We start from the raw sequence: 24,322 nt of genomic DNA, 5'->3' as shown, positions 1-24,322 counted from the left end.
TACATGCAAGCCAATTATCTAGTCAATATTTTTTGAGCTTACACATCCAGCTGATTAATGTAACCTGTAAAATTGTTTTTCAAAGCTGATGATTTTTAGTACATTTCATAAGAAAAAATGTCCTAAAATGAATAAAAGAAGAGAGTTCTGTTTGTAGTTTTTCTTCTTAAAAATCTCATTTAATTTAGTTTACTTGCTGTTTTTCTTTGTAATATGTTTGTTTTGCATTTTCTAAGTAAAAATTGTTTTTGAACCAAATTTGTTTCAATGTATAATCAATGATGTTATTTATTTAATTAATCGATACAGCCAACTTTTGTTTCTTCTTTTAAAGTTGTAAATAAAAAGATGGTTGATTACACTACAAGAAAAATTCTATTTTTTATGTTTATTTTAATTAAAATTTTAACATTTAATGGTGTCATTTTGAACATTTACTACTAATTGTCTGAGATGAAAAGTTTGTTTGCAACTTTTATTTATTTTCATTCAATATATGTCAATACTGTCCGTTCTTATTTTTACATGGAGCCAATTATTTAGAGCCCAACATTTTATTTATAAATACAAGTACACCATTTAGTGCAAGTGTCTTTTTTATCCATTTTACAATATATTTTTTGTATAGGAAATCAACCGTGGTTTATACATGGAAAAAAAAGGGCGGGAAAGTTGGCGTTCACAGTTGCGCTCGATATACAGACAACGTTACTGTCTGTGTTGTTTGTCAGTTTACGCACATTATAAAGGCTCTAATTTTTTTAAGGGTGCTAACTACTTGGAGAGAGCTCGTGAAGAACTTCGCAACAATAATAATTACTTTTTCAAAGACTGTACGAGTGCTTAAACTGACTAAACGTAGAGACGATACATGATATGGGCGATGAGTACATGTTAGTGGCCCCGAACGATACACACCTCAGACAACGATGTTAGTTTGTTTGTGCTAAACGAAACTCCTTCAGGTTTTATAAAAAACCCGCCGCTTTTTTCCCCTCTCTTGGATTATTAAAATACACAGTTGTGACGTCAAAGCAAATAATTCATTCGTAAGACTGAGGAGAAAACTCTCCCAAGTGCCTCAAGTCCCTGCCTCCATCAGATATGGATGTTAAGAAATGAAATGCGAGATATGAGGATGGGCGACTCCCTGCGCTAACTATGAAGAGGATCTGATGCTCCGCCAGCCTCCCCGTTGTTTCTAGGATGACGAACTGCATGACCGCATTCTTCCTAGTTTATTCCCAGTTGTTGGTTTGTAAAGATGAAACTGGCCCAGAATCAGCCGCTCACCTGGTTGACGGACGGGACGTAGTCTGGGCGGCGGGTCTGGATGATCTTGGGTCGCGCACGTATGCCGCCCTCCCGGTCTCGTCTTCGCTGTCGGAGCTGTCGTCCTCACAGACATGTACGATCACAGATACTGGGTGGGTTGGTGGTTCCAGTGTGGAGCTCGTATTGTTCTCCCTAAAAATACTGAAAACATTGCAAACAGTCAATTATTCACTATAATTTGTACTGATACAGAATAAAAAACAAGTTAAAAAAATGTAAAAAAAAGTTTCTGTTCAACTGGGTGCTAGCATTTATTTGATTAAAATACAGTACAAACTGTAATATTGTGAAATAATATTACATTTAAATAACTGTTTTTTCTATTTGAACGAGTTGTAAAATGTCAATTTATTTCTGTGATGTGCTAGCTGTATTTTCAGCATCACACTCCAGTCTTCAGTTCACCTGATCTTCAAGAAATCATTCGAATATGACTGATTTGCTGCTCAAGAAACATTTCTGATTATATCAATGTTGCAAACAGTCTTGCTGCACAATATATTGGTGAAAGCGTAATATTATAATAATATTGTAATACTATTTTATTTTTTCCAGGATTCTTTTGGTACATATGATTTAAACAAACAACAAAAAAGAAACACTAAATTATCAAGAGGTGACAGTACATGACATTTACATACGGTGCTACCAAATGTTTCTATTTCAATAAGTGCTCTTTTGTTTTTACTTTTCTATTCATCTGTGAATCCTGAAAATAACATGCATCACAGTTTCACCAGAATATTGTGCAGCACAACTGTGTTTCAACATTGAAACTAATCAGAAATGTTTCTCGAGCAGCAAATCATCATATTATTAGAATGATTTCTGTAAGATCTTGTGACACTGAAAGATTAAGTAATGATGCTGAAAATATCAGCTTTTTGATCACAGAAATAAATTACAGTTTTAAACAGATATTCACACAGAAAACAGCTGTTTTAAAAATTCCATAATATTTCAAATTTTTACTGTATGTTTTGATCAATTAAACACAGCCTTGCTTGAGGCAGAAAAGACTTCTATTCAGTTACATCAAAACATCTTAATTATTTCCAAAACAGTTTGTCAGTGTAAATGTCTTTACAGTCCCATTTTGAACGGAAAATAAAATGTTTCAAAACTCCTTAACTGACTGGTATACACAGCATAATGTTGCAGATATATATATGTTCAGCACTCTAAAAAGGTTTTAGTCTCAAGGTAATACCCTGGAAATGAGGGTAAATAGGTTGTTACCTTGGTCCAAGTTTAGACACAGCACGCAGCAGGTCTATAGTTTGATGCCGGCCTAGCGTCCCTGCGAACTTGCGCCCAGCCTACAGGGGGCGACGCTGGAGGAGAGATGAGGAACTGCTTCTCTGGTTTAGGATGCTCAAGACGAGGACTGCCGATATGTAACTGACTGTACGGGAGAAGAGGAAACAAACAAATCAGAAAGAGGCAACAAACTTTTGCATTTACATTTAGGAAAATGCCTTTCCTACAAAGCGACTGACAATGCATTAAAGTATACATTTTAACAATTCATGCCATTCATGAAAATCAAACACAAAAATAACGATTTGCTTTAATGTTTCTCACCCTCCCTGGGTTATACGAGATGTAGATGAGTATTGGTTTCTTCATCAGATTTGTAGAAATGTCGCAATGTATCACTTGCTCAGACAATGGATGTTAATGGTTGCCGTCAAAGTTGGAGAGTCCAAACAGCTGATAAAAACATCACACATAATCCCCCCACAAGTAATCCACAGCACTCCAGTCCCTCAGTTAACATCTTGTGAAGACAAAAGCTGAAACAAACCCAGCATTAAGATGTTTTAACTTTAAACCGTTGCTTCCGGCTAAAATGCAAGTCTATAATCCATTATAAAACTTCCTCCAGTGAAAAAGTCCATCTTCTGTGTCTCTCATACAAAATCCACCCACCACACATTGTTTAGAGATGTTTTTGTACCATTTTTACCTTGTAAAGCAGCACTTGAGCTGTGCAGATTATATGCTCCTGATTCAGAATAGACCCGCTGTTTCCAATGGAGGGAGCTTTAATTATGGATACAGGACTTCATATGCCGAATCGAATACATTGTTAAAACAGGACCTTGACGGATTTGTTTTTGTTTTTTTGAAAAACACCTCAGCTTTTCTCATTCTCCAGATGTGCACATGATGGACTGGAGTGCTGTGTATTACTTTTGGATTTAGTGTGATGTTTTTATCAGCTGTTTTGACTCTCATTCTGACGGCACCCATTCCACCTGGCAGAGCATCCATTGCGTGGGTCAAGTCATGTAATGTTACATTTACCTCATCCTACATCTTGGATGAACCATTCCTTTAAGATGTAAGACCATGAACAATATAATAAAATATAATGAATCAAGGCTCTCTTTTCAACAAAAGTACCATGCTAGTCTTTATATGTTATTATTTCTTTGTGAGGGTTATTTACCTGAGCGAAATACAGACGCATCTCCTTTCCATTGAAGTCACTCTTATGGATTTGACTTCGGTGCCTCGGGATTGCCTGCCAGCACAGCATCGGTGAAGTTTGATCCGAACCCGTCTGAAAGCTTTTTGAAGAACTGGAACGACGTCTGGGATCAAATGCACGGAACAAAGCTTCCAAACGGCTTTCCTGATGATGCAAAATAAAGAAAAACTAGAAAATACAGAAAATTAAGCGCCATTTCATCATCATTTTTTTATTTTTTAAGATACTTTGAATGAATAGAAAGTTCAAACCATCTTTATGAATCTTCCTGGTAACATTATAAAGTGCCTTTACTGTCACCTTTGATCAATTTAATGCATCCTTGCTGAAAGTTCCTATACACGTTCCTCCCAAAACTATAATCCTAACTAACCCTAAACTCTAAAATAGAAATCGAGCTTTCATAAAACATGTAAACCAAGCATTCTGTTGTCAAGCCTTTACTCTTTTTGTGTCAGATAGTCTCTATAGCAGACAAGCCATTAAACACAGATAGCTTGGACGAAGAACTCAAGAACAAATCAGACAAACATGAGCAGATTAGTTAGGCATTAGAGTAATGAAAGAATCCAAACCTTTAAGCTAATGTAAATGTAAAAACACAAAAAACGAGCAATGATTAGTTTGAGTGTAACTTAGCAACCAGAACCCCTGAAAGAGAAATGCATCCGATTATGCCAATAAACCTTGACTTGTTCATCTCACTAACACTTCAGTCTTAACCCGAAATCTGTGGCTGACTGAATATCTCATGGTCATCCGGTGTAGCAACCAGGCAGAAGATATTGCACTTTGTAGTCTTAAGATGCATAATTCATTTCAGAAGAATAGAGAGCTCCCTGTAATGAAGTGGCAAATTTGCATGCATTCCTCCAAGGAACGTGCCAGCCAGAAGTTCTAGCACGCAATCAGCAGTGCTGCGCAGGTCACGGCTTTACGTGCATTTGATCTGCTGTCTGGCTTATAGTAAGAGCTGCTTGAGCACCGCCTCTCTCTCTCTCTCTCTATACCTTCCTAACCTTCAGCCTCTGTTCTCCGTTCATTCCCTCATCTCTCTCGCTCGCATCGGTCTGTCTCTCACTCTTCAGGTGCTGACTAATTTCCTAATGAGGAACTGGACACTCATGACATCAGTTCAGCTGTGGGCCACAGTCCAACCATCCTCATACGCTCCCCTCACATGTTTCCACAAGGCCTTTGGCAATCCTACCTGTCTCCGACGTGTTCCATCAGTAATTAATACACCCCTTATCCTAACGATAAGTTATTTGAACAGCTGAACACACTGGCTAACACACCCAGGTTTAACCTGGTTACTTCCGTGCCATAAAACGAAGGAACTAATACCTGGATACCAAAACTATTTCAGTAATACTAGACTACCCTATAAAGCAAGCAGCGTGTGTAACATTCTACAGAAAAAGCACTAGCAAAAATGCTGGTCATGTGTGTTAACCTTTGTTGTGGCTGGTCGTAAGTAAGCTTATGAAAAAAGAACGTTTAATGGTTTAACATTGCCACTATTTTGTCATTTGGGTACTTCGCGTAAAATATTTGTCTCGAAATGTATGGCTTAGTGCAAGGTGAATTACATATACTATTACAGTAAAAAACATTCGCAATATGATAAAAACCTTGTTAATTGGTTAACTTTTATTCATGCCCTTACCCTGACAAAAAATATAAATGGCTTAACATTATCATGTTTACTTGGGGAAAACCACTGAAAAAAAAAATTGACGTTTTGTTTTTGTGCGTAGTCGGAGCTAACCATATACTTCTGACAGTGGAAAAAAGTAATGTCGCAAAAAATAGTAAAACTCTTAACATCGTATGATTCTGTAATTTTTTACTGGTTGAATATTTAAGGCACATTTTTTCTGTTGGTTTTGCAAGATGAAATCACAACTGACCACAAAAGGTCCATTATTACAACAAGAAAAATGGATAAAAACCCTATAAATAACCATTGATAAGTAACTGTAAGTAACCTTACCAGATACGGTTTACCACTACATGCAATTACTCGGTAAAATACTGTAAAATTTAGGATTTGTGTCCGAATGAATTACCAAAAATATATAGTGACACAACAGCAAATAAAAAATAAAAAATCATTCTCACCAAATTTGTAAACAATGGTTAATTACTTGTTAATTAGTTAGGTGTAAAGTAACCATAGCAACCATTAGATCATGATAAAAATACTCTGAAATGTATGGTTTTTGCAAGTGAATTACCATATAATTTACAGTAAAAAAGGACATTCCAAAAATCCCCTGCATGAAATATCACATTCTGTTTATTTCACATTATTTAGATCTTCTGTTTCTTTTTCTTATCAGTGAAGTACATTAGGTTGTTTTGTTTTACCTTTTCTGTTATTTACAGTATTTGCTGTATAATTGCATTGATTTTAGAGTCCCTTGCGTGGTATCTCCTGAATCACTTTTACCGCTGCGTTAGCATGCCCTTTTGGTGCAAAACTGATTTTGGTATTTTTAAGAAAACTGGGATATATTATAACCATTACTAACAGATTGCACGTGCCAACTACACTTTTTACAACCATTTTTAAAAATCATTTGATTCAGACTCAGATCATTTTTGCCTAAGGATTAATAATGTGAACTGGTTCAATATACTGATCTGACTCATTTGCCCACAAATCATCATTGCTACAGCCTTGTGAACAACTTTTGTTTTGTGCAAAGATATTCTAGTAACAGTTTTTAAAAACCCCCTGTCCATGTCTCTGTTTATCTACATGAGACGTGGGAACCATTTAACAACAATGGCAACAGAAAAACAAGCTGACAATGCTGTGAACTTCACTCTATGTTGTGGATGTGGTGAATGTGGTTGAATGGTAACAAGACTTGCCATGGTTAGTAGTAATCCTGTTGAGTCTTGTCTGAATATTACACCGATCGAGCAGCGGTTTGTGTTCTCGCTGTGGAAGGACGGCCAATCTCTGACTCAATGGACAAAAATGGAAATATGGAACCGAATAAGTGATGGGAAAAAACTGCAAAGGGAAGCCTGACAGTAGATGGGTGTTATCGCAAAGAGCAGTTGAGGTTAGACAGCGTATAGTTGTGCGGAATGTGAGAGGGGACACATACGCCCGCAACTGATATTTATATCCAGCTGCACAGAAGAGCATGAAGATGGAACATATGAAGCCATTTACCTAATAGCTACATTAGTCTAGACTGACAGTTTAACTACTTCAATGGCAGGGATTTAAATGACATTCTTATTACCGCATGGCAATTTGTTTAAATGCTTTACCGCAATTCCTGTTCCTGTTCATAATAACTGCGAAATGATAATTCTCATATGCATTATTTGTCTTTGATGCCACTTCCCTAATTTTTTTTTATTTATTATAACATTGACATTTTACTTAAACTGCACAGCAACCAACAGAAACCTGAAGTAAAGCTGCATAGGCAACACCTAGCAACCACACCGCAACATTTCAGCAACCAATCAAACCACTCTAGCAACTGCAATAGCAACACCCTAGTAACAACTCAGAACAAACAGCATAGCAACAGAGAAACCCTCCAGAGCACCCTAGAAACCACACAGACAACTCCTAGCAACCACCCATTAGGACACCATCCAGGCGAGTACTGTGCCTCCCCAGTAACTGCCAGATTGACAATTCCCTAGCAACCCACACAGAATACACAGCAACACTTTAGCAACCCTCCTCCCAGAAACCACTGACCACACAGCAACACCCCTAGCAACAGCATAGCAAACAATTCAGAGCAACCTAGCAGCTGCCTCTAGAGCAAATGCCTATTAGAAACCACCCAGAGTACACATACCAAGCAACCACATACCAAATCACCACCAGCAACTGTATAGTAACACTCACCCTAGCAAGAACCCATCAGAACACCCAACCCTAGCAACATGCAGCAACACCCTAGCACTCCAGAAACACCGTTAGCAACTGCATAGCAACACCCTAGCAACCCCCGACACCCAATCAACCCACATACCAATCACACACACAACCAGCAACGTATATAACACTCTGGCAACCCATCAGAACACTAGCAAACGGCATAGCAACCATCCAGAGCGATCTAGCAACTGCCTACTGTGCCTATTAACACACCACCAGATCACCTAGCAAGCATGTAGCAATACCCGAGCACCTCCTTGCAACCAAACACTAAGCCACCAATAGCAACACCCTAGCAACCTCCCTTTGGGGGGCACTCCCCAGAAACCTTAGTGCAACCACATAGCAACGCACCCTAGCAACCACAGAGATGGCCCTAGCATCTGGCCTTAGCAACACTCTAAGCAGCCTCCTAGCAGCCACTTGGAACACCTTTGAAACCATCTAGAGCAAATGCCTGGTAGAAACCACCCAAAACAACCCTAAGTAACCACCATAATGTATCCTAGAAACCACATAGAATACCCAAGCAACAATCCCAGAGCGATCTAGCAACCGGCCTAGTACACAACTACCCAAATCACCCTAGCAGCAGCATGCAGCAACACCCTAGCCAACTCCAGAACACCTTAGCAATACAATAGCAACACCCTAGCAACCACCCAGAATACCCTAAGCAACTACGGCGCTTAACTCCGCCTTTTGGTGGTGCTTGACAAACGTTTTATCTAACTGCTTAATTTACAACTGTAAGGTGGCACAGAAGCGCTTCTGAAGTGGCAAGTTAGGCTGGACTTATAACAGACTGTTTAGTTCTGCTTTAGGCTGGCATAATGCATTTATTTATACCGTTAAAAAAACAAACCTATAGGCTACGTTGCAATAGGTGCGGAGGTGCTCAGAGCATGCATCATTTATTCTGGGCTTGCATTTTTCAACTGATTCTGATCAACACAGACAGCCTAAGCCCAGTCCTTCATAATGTATACCCTAATTAACCTGTAATTACTGTATCTAAGGCATAAAACTTTAGTACATGCTTCCACTTTATGCCTCCGCTTCAAGTCTTTCATGTCATCTGCCCTGTGGCACACGCAGACATAGTGGGGACACACCATCTGCATTAGGCTTCCAACATCTAGTCACAGTTTTCTGCTATAAAAGGTGAACAAGAGAAGAACACAGAACCCAGGTTTACGGTGACTGCACTGGAGGGAACAGACGCAGAGCACTCAGGCATACGGGACAGGGTCAATCCGGGACAACAAGCCGAGTCACATGTGCGCTCCAGCCATAATGCCGGACAGCTCCAACATTTCCCCGTTGGCTGAATGGTACTGGTACAGTATTCTCTCTGGTACAGTTTTCACTTGGCTCTTTAATAATGATTAAAATGATGATGTTTGGTGAAAGTAGAGCTGTCAAAACATCAGCCAGGCAGACATTACGCTACAAACACAGAAACAGGTGAAGGTTTACCTCTCAAAACAAGCTTGGTGGAATAAAGTGACCTGAAAATGTCTAATACTTTAACCATAACACATGCGAAAGGTCAGTAAGATTTTTTGAATTGTTTAAAAGCAACGTTTCAAGACATTTAATATGTTACAAACTTTCTAGTTCATCTGTGATCCTGAAAAATAAATGTATCCGGGTTTCAACAAAATGTATTTATTATTTTTTTAAGATTGATAACCAATCAAAATGTTTCTTTGAGCAGCATATTAGAATGATTTTCTGAAGATCATGTTACACTGAAGACTTGAGTAATGATGCTGTAAAATACAGCTGTGCATCACAGAAATAAATTACACGTGTTAACAGATATATTCACATAGAAAAACAAAAAGCTATTTTAAATTGTATATCTCACAATTTTACTGTATTTTTTGATAAAAAAAAATTAGTGCAGCCTTGGTGAGCAGAAGACCACTTTGAAAAAAAACAACAACATACAGACTCAATCGCAGTGTAGGTTGCTTAGGTCGTTGGTCTGTATAAAACAAGGGAATAGTTAACTCCAAAAATGAACTTTCTGTCATCATTTGCTCATTGTCCATTTCCAAACACGGTTACACTAAAGAACTACATCAAATGTGGAAATGCAATGCTCAAATTATTTTAATTTGAGGGTGAATAAAGGCTTAAACTGGTATTCTGTTCATCATATAAAGCGCTCATCCACTTCAGAAGACCTTACGATTAATTTCACGCTACCTGTATGTCCTTCTTTTTGCGCTCTGATGAACAGAGAAATTCATACAGTTTGGAATAACAATTTTCATTTATGAATGAACTATCATTTCAAGGGAAGACCTACAAGATACAGAATGACCATTCAGCATGTTACGTGCTTTTCCATATAACAAACCGGAGCGCTAAAAAAAAACAATGAGCGACTTTCGACCTTTACATCAGATTTTGTGCAGTGCTCTGTCCTGAATGGAAAAGCACAGCTTGTTTTATTATATTTAGTAAGCCTGACAGAAACCTGGCCTTCGCTTCGCCAACACATTTTTCCATTGTTTTTTATGGGCTAGTTTCAAATTCCACACTTAAAATCCAAGTTCCCTCCTGCTATAAATAGACCTCTTTGGAAATGGCGAGATTACATAATAAGCCTGATTTTAAAACAAATACCGGGATGAAAGTCCATGCACCGCAGAGAAAAACAAATGTTTCATAAGTGGTCTTCAGGCTTCAAGAGATAAAATATCAAGCTATGACAGCGGGCTGGCGTGCTTTGACCTTAGTGGGGAAAAAAATGCAATGCAACTCTTTGTCATGAGAGCAGCTGGGTCAAGGATATTTCTAGGAGTCCTGGTTCCTCGCTGAACGCCTTTTTGTGTAGCGGCATAGCAGTGTGGTGAGGCTAAAAATAAGCCATGGCATTTGTGGAAGCTTTCAAACCCCGCTCACCAAACAGAGAAAAAAATCTCAACGGGTCATAGTCATATTAATTAGCTCATGAAATGAGGGAGAAGATTGGAAATGGACTGTGTTTTGGTTAAGAATCACATCACTAAACGAAGCACCACCACTGAGATTTTGAAGTCGGCATCAGGATTACTTTCTGCTCAAACTTAGTATTAACTGCAATCGATAATCATTGGTGCTATACATCTAAGAATGCATCAACTGCTCCTCCTTCTGTGTGCTGTAGAGTTGTTCCACTAAAACAGGTGAAGGGTCGGGCCGAAGAGAAATTTAGCATTTCATCACTACATAACAGCTGTGCAGTGGAATGGTGGCCGGCCCAAAAGCTGATAAAAACACAAGTAATCCCACACTGCTCCCAGTCATCACTTTCAACAAAAGCTTGCATGTTTTGTAAGAAACAAATCCCATTATTGAGACCTTTTTAACCTTCATAACCATCGCTTCTGGCTAAAATACGAGTCCAAATAAACACTTTCCCTTCTTCCTCCTGAAAATGTTCCATATCATGTGTCGTTGCTCCACAACAAAACCAGCCGCATGTTTGTTTAGAGCCGTAATTTGGCTTGTAAACGTTGCTTGATCTGTGCAAATAGCCTCTCCTGAAATCAACCCAGAACACTTTTTCACTGGAGGAAGTGTTATATATGGGATTAAATGGACTTGGACAGAAGGTTTACACCCAGAAGCAATAGTTTGAAGTTAAAGGGGGTCATCAGAGATGATATCGTAATGAAGTTAGTATATGAGTAAATCGATCAGACAATTCTTTAAGAGTCTTCTGAAAAGTCTATAACATCCATCCTTTGGTTTAAAATTTGTCTCAATGGTAGTGTAAAGAACAACCCTTTGTTTTCCGCAGCACCAGTTTTTTGTTGCATTTCCGGGCCTGGGTTCTGTGTGACACCTTTACAAACATCTTAATCATGGAATTGTTTCTTACTAATTAGCCAGCTTGTGTCTTCTTTCTCCGAGTGAACTGATGAACTGGATTGGTGTGGATTACCTGTTGGATTCTTGTGATGTTTTTTATCAGCTGTTTGGACTCTCATTCTGGATGGCACACCATTCACTGCAGAGCATCCATTGGCTGATACACTGATGCATGGCTATATTTTCTACAAAATCTGATGAAGAAAAACTCTAATAAACATTATGTATAAATGGTTATACATGTAATGCAGATTCTACATAAAATGAATTCTGTGTGGCTCCTACAGTGGGCACAGTAAGGTTTAGGTTTAGTAGTGAGGGCATGGAGTGTTTTACAATATGACTAAGGTAAGCGAAATCGCAATGTATTTTCTATTAACCACAGAACCGCATGTTTACAAATACACGTAGATGCCTGCCTTCATACCTTCATACCTAAATTAATGTAGATTTACAGGTGTGCACCCTTAATTTTTTTTTACTGTGGTAACATGTCCAAAATAAAATAAATAAATAAATAAATAAATTTATCAATTTCCAAAATACCATAGTATAATGTCCAAGAGAACAGGGCAGTGCCATGGCACTTTTTTGGTGTATGTTTAGTAAAAGAAGGTAGAAAAGACATCACAGATCCCAAAGTAAAATGTCCAAAACAATGTAGTATTATTGTGGTGCATACGCACCTCCCATTCGACAAAGGCCATGTCCCAACACACGCAGTACCCGGCATGTCGAAAAAAAAACAGGTGGCATGAAAAAAAGGGTTTTTACCATTACATAAATAAAAGCTTTTTGATGTTGCAATGCTTCATGCCCCACCAGGCCTTACTACTTTGATGGAACAACCACTTCCGCGGAATCGGTTCTGATTGCTGCGTTAAAGCGGGTGATAATCCGCGGGTAACAGCAGAGCGAATTCACGCCTACCGTTTAGCTGCTGCTTCATTAAAGACCTCTTCTGGCACTTTACACGCGATGAGCGCGTTGGCTTGTTGGTTGAGCTGGACGTCAGACAGTCGCAGCCCCTCCGCCGCTCTCTGACTGCTGCATGGCAACAGATGTAACCGCGTCGTGCGGTGCCTTTGATCATCAACTGCGGTGCTTTTTGGAGCTCAAAAACGTTTCGGCGTCTCAGCCTCAGTGCCGTCATGCTTCCACTTTCGACTTGCCTGCACAAGCAGCGTCCCTCCAACACCCATCAAGCAAACACAGGCTACTGTTCGGCCAACGATCTAGTGCACCATGAACATGTACCTGCATATTGTTGGCTAGCAAACCCGTGATGTATTCCTGAAACGAAAATGACGTCTAACACTGGCAACAGCCTGCACTGATGGCCCCAAACCAGCACTGATATTAACGTCGTTGTTTCCGCTTACGCACGAGCGCTCGTTCATTGAAGCATTGGTCCGCGTAAGTAATTCCTGTGTGAAAATGAATAGTTGTTCAAATTTGTAACAAAAAGCGCAAGAGTCACCGGAACAACATAGCTATGGTTTGTGTGAAGTGTAAGAGTGCTTGTAGTTTTTAAATATGATTAAGGCAGAGAGTACCAAAGTAAGTAGTTCTTTTTGAGTTGCCCTCATTTGGTCAGATCTTGGATTGCACCTGCTAAAGCGATCATTAAATGCACCTTGTTGGATTTTTTGATACTGTTTTACACGAAAAATTGTCTGAATTCATTGCAATAAATAAGAATAAGAAATCTTCTGATCTATCTATCTTACTATTCTATCGATATATTCTCTCTATCTAATCTACTAATCTATCTATCTTCTATCGAGCTATCTAATCTATCTAGCTTAGACGAGCTATCGAGATTGTGCAAAAAAGACAGCACACGGGAGCAGACGGTTAAAAAATGTAATCTATGAATAATAGTAGATTATAGATAAGAGACTAGAAAAAGCGAACCGTAGGGTCAAACGATTGGGATGGTCTGGGACACTTACTTGCACATTATTTGGAAATAAATTAAAATGGACATAGGGGACGTCCGTTAAAGCACAAACAAACATAGTGGAAAAGGGAATGAAATAACGGGAACCTGAACAAGCAACTTTAAGACTAATTCATTTAAACAAACCAAAAAGACGGACAATAAATGGTCTAGATAGAATATAGAGAGTATAGAGATATAGACGAGAGAGATATAGCTTAATAGGGGCTTTGGATTTATCGAAGGTAGGAAACCAGAATGGCAATCTCCACAAGTCACTACGTTAAGGACCTGCCCTACCCTCAAAACCCGATCATCGTGAGCTGACCAGGCTCCCTTGTATGCGGTTTTGATAGGCAGGCAAGTCATAGGGGGGATCAGAATGCAAATTTTTACCATAATCCGCCAGAGGAGAAAGGGTGGGAGAGAGAGTAAGTCCTAGTTACCGTTACAGAACATAGTCCTGCAGAAGTCGACAGGAGAGCTTTGGTGTGTCTAGTTTACTACACAGTCAATAGTGAACTCTAAACACTCCTTCTAAGTTTGAAATTCTGGCCCAGGCCAAAAACGATATTAATTATCCCATGGAGATTTCTAACGGAGCGGTCCATCCACCATCCTTTGTGGGGGTCATGCGGGGAGATGGAAGGTCGATGAGACTGGAGAGGAAGAGCAGGAGGAGGAAGAGGAAGGTTGAAACTGGCCGCAGAAGTGGACGCGTATAATCAACAATGGAGCATGATGATGGCGGAGAAAGCAACTCAATGCTCTCAACAGACGTGATCATTTCATAAACCAGAGTACGAGGGATAATATGGCAGATGTAAAAGAACAAAGTTGGCCAAGAGACAGTGGTCTCTGCAAAATGAGTTTAAATGCCTGGAGAGACCAGGAGGAGGAAGAAGTGGGACATAAACTCTAAACTCACCACTCCTGAACTGCAGTAACAGAAATGACTGCCAGCATCAACACAAACACAGTTCCCGAACGTCGCAACAAATCTGAAGACTCTGCAGAAAGAAACATTAGAAAGAACTGGACAAGGATCGAGCATATCACAAGTTTGGAAACGCTGTAATGAAGACGAATGGAAAGCGATGAACACAAATGCAACCTTGAGCGAAAGGCAGACGTAGACCAGGAACATCGGAAGTTTCTTCTGCTGAGGTAAGAAGTTTACCTGTAGTCCTCCTTGAGAAAATAAAAAACAAGTACAAGAAGGGTCAATTCAGCAAGTGAAGAGTGACGTACATTTGCAAGAAGAGGAGCGTGAAGAGGTTAGGTGTGAAAGTGGGATTGATGAGGGGTGTCCAAACGATGTAGACGAAAAGCCACGGACCGTTTCTACCCATGAAAGATAATTATAGAAGACTTTCAGAGTCTTTTGGGAAGAGGAAGAAATGCAACATTTGATAATGCTAGCGAAGAACAGTCCCTACAACCGAGTGCTTTATTGGAGAACTGTAATAGCAGCTGGAGAGCCAATCACAGTGAATGCTTCAAGACAAGTAGTGATGAAAAGAGCACTTTTACAATGCACCTAAGAAAGGTCCCTGACTGGACTGCCACACGAGCAACCATCATCTGATATGATTGGTTAACTTAGAGGAGAGGGTCCGCTTCAGATCAGTGGGACAAGAATAGGAAAGACCTAGAGTGATTGACACCAATCTGGAGAATTGTGGGAAAATAGTATGAGATACCGATCATTAATTGTTCAATGGATCTGAGGAGACAAGAGTAGCAGATGAGAGGTAGAGAGGTCAAAGAGTTGTAGAATTACAGAAGTAGCTGGTCACGAAGAGGACTCTTATAGAGCAGGGAATCTGTACAAAGTGGAACAGAGGCTTGTGACCTGAGGTTGTTAGAGAGGGGTTTGCACGAAGCGGAACACCGTGTCCTAGGCAAACGGGAATGTCGCAGAGGGAGGTGTAAGCTGCGAAGGAACAGCCAAAACAAGGAAGTGCCAGCACCCTTATAGAGGAGGGGGCGGTGCGATTGGCTAAGAAGAGCTTAAGTCCCTGTCATTGAAGATGAGCCCAGGAGGCAAGCCCAGGGGGGGGGCGGGTGGGGGGGTAAATCCCCATACCTGCCCTGGATGAAGGCAGCGAGAGCTCAGCTGCCACCATTTCCAAAGAGGCCGCCGAAGCCCCTCGGCAGTCGGGGCCGACGCGGGAGCATTGAAGGGCTGGGGAACATCCAGGCCAAAGGGTTCAAGAGGGTCATTATGGGGGCCGAATGGATGCCTTGGGTTATGCTTGCTTGTAGTTTCAACATGAAGACGAGGAAAAACCCCCGGAAAATCCGACAAGAGGAGAACCCGCTCACTGAGGCAGTCCCCATGACCTGCAGTCGCCCTCTATGGCAGGTACCTCTTTGGTTAATACCCAGATGAAGGTCACGATTATCTGTATATATGAGTAATTAGAAGTTAAGAGAAAAAAAAACTGCAGGTCTATTCGCATGTGCAATCTGAAAAGTTTCAGAAGCGTTCATTTTAAGTTTGTAAGGACGGTTGTTACATAAGTAACAATCAATGAAAAGTGAATTGCTTTTATTGAGCAAGTATGCATTAATATAGGAGTACATTCATACTGTTATAAAACTTTTCAAATAAATGCTTCTTTTGAGCATTTCCCCCCCATTCATCAAAGAATCCTGAAAAATCAAACGTATCACAGTTTGGCACAAAAATTATCGAGCAATTAAATGTTTGTAACATTGATAATAATCAGAAATGTTTCTTGAGCAGCAAATCATCATATTAGACATGACTTTCTGCAGATCATGTGACACACTGAGACTGGAGTAAGTAATGATGCTGAAAATACATATATTTTAAACAACATATATTTACTTAAAAAAAAAAAAAAACATTTCTTTTAGATTGTAAATAATATTTCAGAATTTGTACTGTTTTTAAATCAAATGTGCCTACCGCTTTTTTTACTGTGACAGTAGTGTAATTGTGAACGAAAAACTACTTGACAATGAAATAAATTAACAATTATTAATTAACTATAAATTAATATTTATCAATATATTTATGAAGATAATAATTGAAAGGAATAAAATGATAGATAAAAACTTTTAATTATACACTATTGATACTATAAATAGTAGACCTATATAATATAACTATAATAAAAATAACACGGTAAAAATTATTTATAAATGTTGTTGGAACTGACTCATTTAATAGGGAGGCAGGAATGTTACTACTAGAAAACTGTCAAAGGCAAACAAAATTCAGCTATTTGTAGAAACGAACACCAAAAATGAGGAAAGACAATGATCAGGCCTTTGTCTTGTTAGCAACCATTAGCATACAGTTTCCTACAATGACAGCATGTCCTTCTGCCTCAGCAGATGGTGTTACTATCACTAACCCTAATTGCATTAGTGGTCTTTTGTCTCTATATGGATCCTTGGTCTGTCAATACGCTCCGCTTCTAGACACAACCAGACTGTATTCCCAGTCCAGGGCAGTGTTATTGGGAACACATTGGTTAATCTGGTTGATTTGTTGTGCAGGTGCATTAACTTGATCACAGTGTTAATTGTGCAGAGTGACACATGCAACCACCAGCATGAAAGTGGAAGAATGTACCATATACTTGGGTAGCATAATGCCTTTAATTAAGCTGGGCTTTACAAAGCTAAAATAAAGTGTTTATTTCAACACGCGATCCTGACGAGAAACTAGCTTAACTAAGTATCCAAGGTGTTTTAATTACAAGTGGTTCATATGAGATAAACAGTTTTATCTGAAGTAGTACCCGATATTAATGCTTAAGGGTCAAGCCAAAGTCTGTGTTGTGAATGTTTGCTGTTATAAATGGGCTGCTGCTGGTGATATAATGCACTTAGTAAATTGCGATTATTCTCGGCCTGTTGTTGAGCTGATGGATTGATTAGTGAGCTAAAAGTGAATCTGACACAACCCCCTGCGGTGGTTTTCGTTTCTTGATTCCTAGAACGTTCCAATAAAAAAGACCATATAAGTATCCTCTCCCCACAACATTTAGAAAATAACTTGCTTTAGGTGTCACTTTTTGCAATAAGGTTTCATTGCCTTGGCCTTTTACTTCTTCATCAAAGATTATGCAACACTATAGTGCACAAATATGAAGTATCTAGATGTTTAAACATTTATTTATTTATATTATTTATTTAATTTGTTTGTTTGTTTTAAATTTAATCTTATGGTGTCGTTCTTAATCATGAATGATAATCAAGAGTCAAACTTGTTCAGATCTGTTATGTAGACTAGCACGTTTTACCAAAGAATTATGCAATAAAACTAGGCTGGTCAAATGATTAATCCGCTATTATCACATCCAAATAAAGTTTTGTTTACTAATATATGTGTGTACAGGTTATAGTTATTATGTATATATAAATACACCACATAAGATATATATTTAGAAAATATTTACATAGTAAGATACATTTATATATTTATATTCTTCATATTTTTTAATATATATAATAGATTTAATATATAAACATAACATATTCTTTCTTAAATATATACATGCATGTGTGTGTCTTTATAGATACATAATAAATATACACAGTAAGACCACATATATTATGTAACAAAACTTTTATTTGAGTGAATTAATCGGTGATTAATCATTTGACAGCCCTAAATAAACATACTAAAAACATAACATATAGTTAACATATGATGTGCTCTGGTATTCTTTTCAAGTGTTTTTAATTTTTTTTCGTACAACTACACAGCAGTAGATGGTGTTAATTTATTTTTCTTTTATTTATTTTTTATGTGTAGATTATCTGTATATGTGTTTTTTTCTAACTTCATGTTAGTTTAACTGTGAGCGGGCTCTTAACCTAAGCAAAACTACCCGCAAGAGATTTGTAATATTTATTTAAATTGTTTTTTGTTTTTTGTTCCTTCAGCAATACGCAGTTTTTTCTTTTCGTTATTTAGTTAATAATAAAAAAATATATATATATAATATTTTATTTTAAATGTAATTTTTTTTTTATTTGTTAGACCTTTGTTTGCATCCAATAAGCAAACAGCAAAAGTAGTTTTTTTATAGAGTTTTTCTAGTATAGTATTTGTTTTATTTTATTTTATTTGTTAAACTTTATGTTCTTGCAAGCCCATCTACATCAATATTATTTGTTTTATTTATTATTTATTTTTAATACATTTATTTAATAATAAATAATAATAATATATATTATATATATAATATATAATAGATATATGATTATATATCATTTTAAATAATAATACATAACTTTTTTAATAATTGATAATTTATATTTGTAATAATTGTTTATTTTATATTTATATTTAAATTGTTTTATTTGTTTGTTAAACTAACTGTTGTTGTTCTTAATCAAGCAAAACTACAGCAATAGCTTTACTTTTATTTAGTCTTTTTTAGAATTGTTTTGACAACATTCAAACAACAGCTCTCTCACGTCAGCCAAAATTCCTTGTTTGTATGAAGAGGCTGACCAGCGGGGACGTTAAGCCTGGTAAAAATGGCCCTTAAATCCCAACCCGTATGTTTCTGCAGAGCGATTCCCGTAACAAAGAATGGCCTGGTGTGCGCGTTCAACTCACACATCTCCAATCTCCCTCCTCATTTCAGATCACGAAACAAATCAAAACAAGCATCAGTTTTTTGTCCTCATGATTGGGTTGTCTCGTTTATTGGAGTTTTTTGCTTTGGTAACCTGGATCTAAGATGATGGATTGCATGTTAGCTGTGCCTGTTATTTCACGTGACAAACGAGCTTGATTTTATTCTTTATTGACTCGAAGTGGATGAGTTTTGCCTCTGTTCAATAATGTGTCTGTAGTGAATAGTGTAGTGTAATTACTAGTGCCTTTACAGTGTATGCTTATATTCAATGGTGGCTTACTAAAATCAGGTTTTTATAGGCTGTATCTTTATTTTTTTATTCACTTTGACATGAGCCCACAGCCTGATTAGTTGCCAGTAACCCTTAAAATGAAGCTCCTGGCCCTCTGCTGGTGTTATGTTAGTCTGATTTTCCTTGCATCAAATACTTTTTTGAGCGCTGTTAATAAAGTCAGCTCGATCTTCAGACCTCACACAATCATTCACAACCTCCATAACTCATAAATACAGTAGCAACAGTAATAAATCAATCCGGCACACATATCTTACACCAATGCAATTATACCCTTCATATGGTATGCCATATAGTTTATTTCTAGATGATTGCACTGGAAATCATCAATAGAGATTCCCATCATCATAAAGAACAATTTTTACAATGTTTGATGCTGTTAACATGCCTTCATAACACACATCTCATGAACGGGCGTCTCTATCGCTGATAACAATGAACAAATTGTCTCAGTGTCTCGTCACATTTGAGACGTTTATCCCACCCACCAGAAGATTTAAGACAGACTCTTACCAGATTAATCAGCCATTCTGGATGCACAGAGAACCGAGCAAAAGACTTTTTATACATGCAAGAGAAAGCATTTGAGAAGCTGATTTGATTTGTGAGAAATGTAAAAGCAGGATATTCTGCAGGCCCTATCTCACGATGGCTCTGGTTGGATGTAGCACTAAAACTGGCTTTTCGCTAGCATTGAGCTGTTGTGAAGGTACGATGTTCTCCACGTTGAGCCTTTGAAGACTCTATGAACCCTTGTGTTTCATATTTTGAGATTTGAATAGGAACCGGCAGTATTGCCTATGACTCAAGTCTCCGACATTGTGGAGTATTCCTCAAAAACTGTTGCTCTGAATAAACATCTTGCGATGTCTGTCAGTCTAAGCTTTTTTAGCTCCTTAATGTTTTTTCGTTATGTATGTGTTTTCAATCATTTACCTCACCATCATGTTCAGACATGTATGAGTTTCTATTCTCAGATGTTGAACACAAAAGAAGATGTGTTGAAGAATGTTGGTAAACAGTTGATGGTAGCCATTGACTTCCATATTGTGGAAAAAAATACTATAGATGTTATGTCACCAAAAGCAGGTGACGGTAGCTATTGACTTCTGTGGCATGGAAAAAAATACTCCTGGAAGTCAATGGCTACCATCATCAAAGATGGTATTTTTGAAGAATATTCATAACCTAGTAGTTGGCAGAGGCCATTGACTTACATAGTATGGAAAAATACTAATTAAGTCAAAATCTACCATCAATAAAAGAAGATACTTTGTGAGAAATATTGGTATCCAAACAGATGACAGTAGCATTGATTTCCATAGTATGGAGGAATAAATACTATAGAAGTCAATGGCTACCATCAAAAAAAGAAAATATTTTGAAGAATGTTGGCAACCAAGCGGTTGACGGTAGCCATTGACTTCTATAGTGTAGAAAAATACTCTGGAAGTCAATGGCTTCCATCGACAAAAGACAGTATTTTAAAGAATGTTGGTTACCTAGCAGTTGACGGTAGCCATTGACTTTCCATAGTATGAAAAAATACTAATTAAGTCAAAAGCTTCCATCAACAAAAGAAGATATTTTGAAGAATGTTGGTAACCAAACAGTTGAAGGTAAATAAGTCAAAAAACTATATACTAAAATATACTAAAAATATATTTTTACTATAGAAAGTCATGGCTGCCGTCAACTGTTTTAGTTACCAACATTCTTTAAAATATCTTGTTTTGTTTAACAAAGAAAGAACTGGAAAAAAGTGGATGAAGAGTAATAATGAAACTATTTTCTTTTTTTTTTTTTTGCTTGATTACCCTTTTTCGTGTCATTCAATTGATTTGAAACAATATGCTAAAATAAGCTTGTTTGGATTTTGAAGTAATCTAAGTGTAAAATCATTGAGTTAATAACCCCATAAAGTAATTCACTTTTAGCCGAATGCATATTTAAAACCACTTTAAATTTATTAACTGTATATTTCATAATATGTTGTAGGAATCTTTTTATGACTTCTGTGTTATTCCCGTTTTTTCTGTACATCTTGGAGCTTAACTATTTGATTAAAAAAAGAAGATAATTTCAGTAATTTATATTTATTAAACTTCATTTTATTTATTAAACTTCATTTTAAAATCCTCACTTCATCATACAGTGTCTCGATGCATTAGAAGTGTTTGCTATGCAGAGCAAACACAATCAAAAGCTCCTTCAAACACGTGTACTCTGAGGTCCTCTGAAGAGCATTGATGGGATATTTATGTGTGTGTGTGTGTGTCTCTCAGGCGGCAGTGATGGAGAGAGTATCGGGAACTGTCCGTTCTCTCAGAGACTCTTCATGATCCTCTGGCTGAAAGGAGTCATCTTCACGTCACCGACTGGTGGACCCTCAAGAGTGAAGCAACAGCATTCACAAGATAAGACACCCACAATGAACACATATTTTTCCATTATCGGACGTTCACTGTAGCCCACCGTAAGGTTGAATGTATTGTATAACTGATAAATGTATTGAATGCAATAGAAATTAGTGTTTTTACAGAATTAATTTAATTAATATCCAGAAATGTATATTATTTCACTATTTTTAATAGCATTTCATTTTTAATGTCTTGTTGTGCGTTATTAACTGATAAAATGTATTGAATGCAATGTATAGTAAGTCACTGTTTGGAAAAGATGCATAAATATAAATGTAGGGAGAGTGATTCCTAATAGAATAAATATCTTATTCTGATCAGTTATGTAAGAATTTGGTGGATATCAGGATCTTTTTTAACTCCATTAATATACTTTTGCTTATGAATAATGGATAGAAATTTCATTTACACAATCCTGTACACATTTCTTTAGGAATTCTTGACTATGGTTTATTGAGGATAGTGTAGTGTTGTTTTAGTACTATTATATTAAAATTATATTATTTATTAATATTCATATTTATTAATTATAGTATTAATTAATATTTTGAATTAGCTTTTATTTTTGAAGTTTTTTCATTTTAATTTTAGTTGTAGAAATTTTAATAACTTTTGTTATTTTATTGTGTGTATCAGTTGTGGTGTGTGTTTGTGTAGTTTTTTTTTTTTCAGTTTTAGTTTTGTGTAATTTTTAGTATTTCAAATAACCATAATTTATTTCACTTGCCACTTTATCTTTTTTCATCTAATATGTATTATATTTATTTAGTTTTATTTAATTTTTAGCTTTATTTCAATTAATGAAAATTATTTTTTGATAGCTTTAGTTCAGAGGTTCCCAGACTTTTCAATTTGAAGGGTAATGTTGCAACTATATTATATTAAAATATATTGCATGAAAAAGTGCATAAATAATTAGACAAAAATGTAAATATATTTTGTTACACATTTATTCACAAATCAAATGTATTTATTTGATGCAAAAAAAAAAAAAAACTTAATTTAAATTAGAAATGAAGATGTGCTTCAATGGCATCATTTTTTTTATTCTCCCCCCCCCCCTTAATGGTATGGGCGGGCCAAATCAAATTTCGTTCAACTTTATCCCACATGTGCTGGTTTTGGGCGTCTCGGCTGTAGTTTAGTTAACAATAAGCAACACTGATGATGGCAGGTTTGTTGATCCGTGTCACACAGAAAGCCGGGCGGATCTGCAGGATCTCGCTCCAGGAACCAACCCTCCATTCATGACTCCTTCAACGGAGAGGTGCTTGTGGATCGTCAACAAGATCGAGGAGTTTCTCGAGGAGAGACTGGCCCCCACCACGGTACTTACTATTAGCTTCACCTGCCATTGCCATTTAAAAGATTCTTCCAAATTAACCCTGGTACATTTTTTAGATTCCCCAAAGTTGGCAGCAAAGCATCCAGAATCCAACACAGGAATAGATGTATTTGCCAAGTTTTCTGCCTACATCAAGAACCCTCAGAAAGAAGCTAAGGAGGGTGAGTTTAATTGGTTTTATCGAAGATTATGAAAACGCAGGCTCTTTTCTTCTGTAATTCTGTTTCTTGAGCTGTGTGTTTGTTTGTGTGTATGTAGGTCTGGAGAAAGCTTCTTCTGAAGTCTCTGAAGAGGTTGGATGAGTATTTGCAGATGCCGCTGGCCGAGGAAATAGACGCCAACAGCGTAGATGATCCTGGTGTGTCCACACGCAGTTTTCTGGATGGACCGGACCTCACGCTGGCCGACTGCAACCTGCTGCCCAAACTACACATCATTAAGGTATCTCCTTTCCTTCATTTTCCATCACTCTGTCTATGATTTGTCCTGTCTCTCTGTGTATAAAATAAATATTTCATTTTCTGAAAGCCCAAGATCTGTCAAAAGACTTTTAAATGTAACTTAAAACTAATTAATCTAATTTAAATGTAAGTTAAATTGAAAAAAAGTACATAAATACATACATTTGTAAATGCTTTTGCATTTTGGAGTGAAACCCTAAACACTATTTGAGCTGATATGAACACAATATGATGGTCATGTTATCTAGCATCACAAAGAAATATTGCAGAATCTAAAAATAATTTACTGGTTTTACGTAATTTTTTTGGAGTATACGGTTTAAATTATTGAAATATTAAAATATTATATATTATATATGGTCTCAGACAAGGGTTTGAAATTAAAACTATTAAAAATAAATTGTTTTGAAATGCCTTTAAATAAACTAAACACTGACTGAAAAACATATAAAAATCAAATCTAAAATTATACTACAAGGCTGAAATGAAAATTTTGTTTAACTTGATGTATTAAAATAACTAAAACTATATATATTTTGTATATTAACTATATGGTTTTATTCACTTTTCATTTAAAGTTTTTGTTTTTAGTTATTTTACTA

At 37.1% G+C, this 24,322-nt stretch overlaps 1 protein-coding gene and 1 pseudogene across 1 annotated transcript in view; one reads left to right on the top strand and one right to left on the bottom strand.

The window, feature by feature from the left end:
* Positions 1-1,281: 1,281 nt before the first annotated feature.
* LOC122135777 lies at positions 1,282-12,680 on the bottom strand (annotated as a pseudogene).
* A 9,118-nt stretch (positions 12,681-21,798) lies between these two features.
* Positions 21,799-24,322, top strand: part of LOC109047283 (chloride intracellular channel protein 4-like) — a 2,858-nt gene continuing 334 nt past the window's right edge. Inside the window, exons 1-4 of the mRNA XM_042717611.1 lie at positions 21,799-21,864; positions 23,089-23,242; positions 23,327-23,424; positions 23,526-23,700. Of these exons, the coding sequence (XP_042573545.1) occupies positions 21,833-21,864; positions 23,089-23,242; positions 23,327-23,424; positions 23,526-23,700 (459 nt within the window). The 5' untranslated portion in view covers positions 21,799-21,832. The remainder of the gene's footprint in view (positions 21,865-23,088; positions 23,243-23,326; positions 23,425-23,525; positions 23,701-24,322) is intronic.

This window comes from Cyprinus carpio, chromosome B1 (genome assembly GCF_018340385.1).
Source record: "Cyprinus carpio isolate SPL01 chromosome B1, ASM1834038v1, whole genome shotgun sequence".
In the NCBI taxonomy this organism is placed as follows: domain Eukaryota; kingdom Metazoa; phylum Chordata; class Actinopteri; order Cypriniformes; family Cyprinidae; genus Cyprinus; species Cyprinus carpio.
This window is presented reverse-complemented; position numbering and strand designations above follow the sequence as displayed.